The 5397-nt window shown below is 47.1% G+C and overlaps 1 protein-coding gene across 1 annotated transcript; it reads left to right on the top strand.

Annotated features, from left to right (window-relative positions):
• Positions 1-259: 259 nt before the first annotated feature.
• LOC113406597 (protocadherin-20-like) lies at positions 260-4684 on the top strand. Its single transcript, XM_026652207.2, has 2 exons — positions 260-391; positions 1867-4684. Exons 1-2 carry the CDS (start codon positions 260-262, stop codon positions 4549-4551), a joined length of 2817 nt encoding a protein of 938 aa, XP_026507992.1. The 3' UTR covers positions 4552-4684.
• Positions 4685-5397: the final 713 nt, after the last annotated feature.

The raw sequence follows: 5397 nt of genomic DNA, 5'->3' as shown, positions 1-5397 counted from the left end.
CCCGGGGCTCTGCGCTCCTGCACCCAGGGCGCGGTGCCGGGCTCCTCGTGTACCTCGCCACAGCAGCCCGGAGCAGAGAATGCCAGTGGCCGTGTCTCGCTTTCCCTCGCGCGCTCCCTCTCTCCCCATCCGAGCCCTTTGTTAATTGATGTGCCTGTGACTATTGGCTGAAGTTCTCCCAGCGATTTGCATGAGCAGAGAGGGGAGTGTCTTCTGCTGCCTTCACACCAGGAGCTAAATGACTGCAGTTTCAGAGGGAATGAACTACCAAGGGACTGGCAGGCGCTCGCAAGCCCTAGGAACAAGCTGGCTTGCGAGGAGCAGGCACCGGCAGCTGGAGATGGGGCACCTACGCAGCGCTGGGCGCACCACCAGCCACAGAAACCTGCAGGTAGGGGATGTGTGCGGGGGAGCCCTGCAAGTTGTGAGCTCGTGCCCAGGAGAAGCGGTTGGGGTTTAAAAAAAAAAAGAAAAAAGCAAATGCTCTAGCTCGATCTAAACTTCATCGTGAGCGATCAATGGGTCCTGTTGGCTGTAGCACCTCTACCAACAGCAATCAAAGCTGGGGGGTGTCTTTGTTTATGTCAAAGAACCGTTTAAGCCATTGCACTGACAGGAGACTGGTTTTAAATGGAGGGGAGAAGAACTCCCCGAGGCTGGAGACGAAGTTACGTGAATCAGTTTCCAAATGCAGAGCTGGCTTGGCAATCAGAAAGGGCCAGTTCTTTTGCATAATCTTTTCAGGCGCTTCTGTCTGCGTTTCGTGTGAGTCCTGCGGAGGGAGAAGGGGGCTGGTGAGGGTCAGTACTTACCTGTTAAACGGGCATTGAAACTTGAACACCGAGCTCTGGGCTACATGAACGGAGAGCCCCCTTTGCTCCTCTGTGTGAGGTGTTCTTGGTGCTGATGGTAAACTTCCCTGCATAGTCTGTTTGGTGTACACGGGGCTGCATTGGGGGTTGTGCAACAGGGCCATCGGAGGCGAATAGGCACATCTGTGACATGGTCTATTTGGTTACGATAGTTGGTGTGCATGACCTGTTTGGTGGATGCGGCGGTGTAGACTGTCTATGCGAAGTGGATAATGCATCTGGTGCACAGTGTGTGGTGTATTTGGTGCAGGCGGTTTCTTTGGGGGGGGGGGGTGAGTGGTGCACGTGTCCGTTTTTGGGTGCAGAGGGTGGCATATCTGATGCTTATGGTGGTGTGTCTGATGCAGAGGGTGTATTTGGTGCACATTGTTATATGGGTTCGTATGAGGAACAGATATTGCAGATGGTTTGGGTGTATTTGAGTACAGGAACTCATGTATTTGGTGGGGCAATTAGGGGGCAAACGTTTGGGTATTTGGAATGCACATAGTGGTGAATATGAGTGAAAGATGGTGCTGAAAATGGTGTATTTGGGGTAAGATTATGATATATTTGGGGTCTAGACTGGTGGTTTTGGAATGCAGATGATGGTTATTTGGGGGGGGTAGTAGTGGTGTATTTGTGGTGCTGAAGGTTGTGTATTTGTGGGTAGTTGGTGGTATATTTGGAGCACAGATGGGCAGGTGACTGGTTTTTATCTGGTATATTTGCGATGCAGATGGTGATGTATTTTAGAGGGTAAGTGGTGGCATATTTACGGTGGAGATGGTGATGTAGTTGGGGTATATTTGGGCTACCAGGTAGTGGTGTATTTGTGGTGCACATGGTGTATTTGGGGGTAGGTAGTGGTGTATTTGGGGTGCAGGTACGGGTGTATCTGGGGCACAGATGGTGCATTTCATCGCAGAGAGGCTGCAGCTTGTGGGCAGGGTGGGCTGGCTGGGCATGTGCCAGGGAAGTCCCTCTCTAATCCCTTGTGCCTTTCTCTCCCTAGCATTTGTTCCTTTTCCTGCTCTTCATTGGCCCTTTCAACTGCTTTGCCAGTTACAGCCGCGCCACCGAGCTCTTCTACAGTCTCAACGAGGGGCTGCCGGCCGGGGTGCTCATCGGGAGCCTGGCACAGGACCTGCGGCTACATGGGGTGGCTGCGGAGGGTCTGCCGACCCGTCGCGGGGAGCCTGTGCTCTCCTTCAGCCTGGCCTCCCAGGGGCTGGGCGGCCAGTACGTGAGCCTGGACAACCGCTCGGGGGAGCTGCACACCTCAGCCCTGCAGATCGACCGCGAGGCGCTGTGCCTGGAGACCGGCGCCGGCTTATCTGCCTCTCTGCCAGTGCCATCCTCGGAGCCCTGCCTGCTGCTGCTGGACGTGCTGGTGCTGCCCCAGGAGCACTTCCGCCTGGTGAAGGTGAAGATCTCCATCCGCGATGTCAATGACAATGCGCCACGATTCCCCGTGCCCAACATGCGCCTCTGGGTACCCGAGAATGCCCCCGTCGACACCCGCCTGGCCATAGAGCACCCTGCCCTCGACCCTGACCTGGGCACCAATGCGGTCCAGACCTACCGCCTTAAGGACGACTATGGGGTCTTCACCCTAGATGTGGAGGAGAATGAGAGTGGGGAGAGGACCCCCTACCTGATTGTTATGGGGGCTCTGGACAGGGAGGACAGGGAGGAGTATGTCACCCTCATCATCGCGGAGGATGGGGGGACCCCGCCGTTATTGGGCAGTGCCACCCTCACCATTGGCATCAGTGACATCAACGACAACTGCCCCCAGTTCAGCGATTCCCAACTCAACGTCACCGTCTATGGGAATTCCAGTGCAGGGACACACGTGGCCACCATCCACGCAGTTGACATGGACCTGGGATCCAATGCCCAGATCTCTTACTCTTACAGTCAAAAGGTCCCCCAGCCATCAAGAGACTTGTTCCATCTGGATGAAAGTACAGGAGCCATCAAGCTCTCTAGTAAGATCGATGGTGATGCTCCCCGGCTCCATAGGTTGACTATATTGGCCAACGGTCCTGGTTGTATCCCTGCTGTGACCACTGTGCTTGTGTCCATCATCAAAGTCATGTTGAGACCCCCTGAAGTGGTCCCTCGTTTTATAGCTAATGAAGTAGAAGGTGTGGTTTACTTGAAAGAATTGGAGCCTGTTAACACACCGATAGCATTTTTTACTATAAAAGACCCAGATGAAAAATATAAAGTGGATTGCTTTTTGGATGGCAATGGGCCATTCAAACTGTCACCATACAAACCATACAATAATGAATATTTATTAGAGACTACAAGGCCTTTAGACTATGAGGTACAGCAGCTCTATGAAATATCAGTGGTTGCATGGAACTCAGAGGGATTTCATGTAAACAAGATAATTAAAGTACAGGTTCTGGACGATAACGACAACTCACCAGTTTTCCCTCAACAATTAATAGAATTATCTATTGAAGAAAATAATGCTCCCAATGCTTTTTTGACCAAATTGCATGCAACGGATGCTGACAGTGGAGAGAGAGGGAAAGTGTCCTATTTTCTAGGGCCTGATGCCCCTTCATATTTTTCTTTAGATAAAACTACAGGTGTTCTTACAGTTTCCACTCAGCTGGACAGAGAAGAAAAAGAGAAATACAGATATACTGTTAAAGCAATAGATTCTGGATTGCCTCCCAGAGAATCGCTAGCAACTGTCACCATCACAGTTTTGGATAAAAATGACAATAGTCCTAGATTTATCAATAAGGATTTCAGTTTTTTTGTACCAGAAAACTTTCCAGGTTTTGGGGAAATTGGAGTTATCAGTGTTACAGATGCTGATTCAGGGCAAAATGGATGGGTAGCCCTTTCAGTTGTAAATGGAAGTGATATTTTTGTGATAGATACTGGCAAAGGAGTTTTGAGAGCTAAGGTCTCCCTCGACAGGGAGCAGCAAAGTTCCTATGTCTTGTGGGTTGAAGCTGTTGATGGAGGTGATCCTGCCCTTTCTTCTACTGCCAAAATAACTATCCTTCTTCTGGACATTAATGACAACCCCCCACTGGTCTTGTTTCCTCAGTCTAACACGTCTTATTTGTTGGTACTTCCTTCTACTCTTCCTGGCTCTCCCATCACAGAAGTCTATGCTGTAGATAAAGACACTGGCATGAATGCTGTCATAGCTTACAGCATCATAGGTAGAAGAGGTCCACGACCTGAATCATTTAGGATTGACCCTAAAACTGGTAATATCACCTTGGAAGAGTCACTGATGCAGAATGACTATGGTCTCTACCGGCTACTCGTAAAAGTTAGCGATCATGGCTATCCAGAGCCCCTCCATTCCACAATCATGGTGAACCTTTTTGTCAACGACACAGTGAGCAATGAAAGCTATATTGAAAGTTTGTTAAGAAAGGAACCTGACATTAATATAGAGGAAAAAGAGCCACAAATATCTATAGAGCCTACGCATAAAAAAATAGAGTCACCATCTTGCGTGCCTACCTTAGTAGCCCTGTCAATAATAAGCTTGGGCTCAATCACTTTAGTAACTGGGATGGGCATTTACATCTGTTTACGGAAAGGGAAAAAGCATCACAGAGCAGATGAAAATTTGGAAGTACAAATCCCACTAAATGGAAGAATTGACCTTCATATGTTGGAGAAGAAACCAATGGAGATTTCTAATATTTGATGTTTCCATGTGGATAAACCAAACTGCTGTCTAACAAACCTTGGACAATGCCCAGATTGGGTATGTTGACAGCAGTTACAATGAAGGACCACTAATTTATAACTTAATAATATTATAATTGTAAATAGCTCTTTACAGGTTTTTTAAAGTCAAATTCAGATTACAGCTTTTTTAATGAAATCTTCGTACTAACCGCTAGCAAGGAGTCTATAAAAACATGAACATAATTTGCAGCTATCATAAACCCATCATATCAGTGATTATACAGAGAGAGGAAGGTAAGACAATGATGAATTAAACTTAAGTTTAAAAAGTTTAAAAAGTCATTTTAACCACAAGAGGGCATCAGATGCTCCTGTGCAGGGAACTGTTTGAGGTACTGTCCATGAGATTAATGCAGAGTATATTTATGGGTTTTACTATAAAACATATCTGGATATACATATATTTACACAAAAGAAATGTGTATTCCACTGGTTGTATGATAAAAAGAAGAGGAGGAAACATGCACTAGTAAAACAAACAGAATTTTTACCTCATGAGTAATACTTAGACAGTATGATAGAGAAGGCATTAACAAGAAGTGCAATTCCTGTTGAGCAAAGATGCAAAATATTGTCATGTAATCAGAATTTGAACTGCTGTAACATCTTCATCTTTCACTTATTACGGACTTAATATCTTCACACAAACTACCATTGCTCCAACAGTTTACTTGCCGTTATTAGGGAAAAAATTGTATTTAATATTTCTTACAACAAACATACACACACACACTCACACACACACGTCCATCTCAGTAAATATGGCCAGATGCAAAGAAGAAAAGGAATGGTTAAATCCTTC

The sequence above is a fragment of the Terrapene carolina genome, unplaced genomic scaffold (genome assembly GCF_002925995.2).
Source record: "Terrapene carolina triunguis isolate 2854851 unplaced genomic scaffold, T_m_triunguis-2.0 Scaffold18, whole genome shotgun sequence".
NCBI classification, from domain to species: Eukaryota; Metazoa; Chordata; order Testudines; family Emydidae; genus Terrapene; species Terrapene triunguis.
The sequence above is the reverse complement of the archived record's forward strand: the minus strand, read 5'-3'. Positions and strand labels throughout refer to the sequence as shown.

Bases quoted from the DNA above. Each gene is read 5' to 3' on its own strand.
- LOC113406597 (XM_026652207.2), top strand. From the start codon at position 260: ATGAACTACCAAGGGACTGGCAGGCGCTCGCAAGCCCTAGGAACAAGC. The intron at 392-1,866 runs GTAGGGGATGTG...TTCTCTCCCTAG, and splicing joins CCAGCCACAGAAACCTGCAG to CATTTGTTCCTTTTCCTGCT.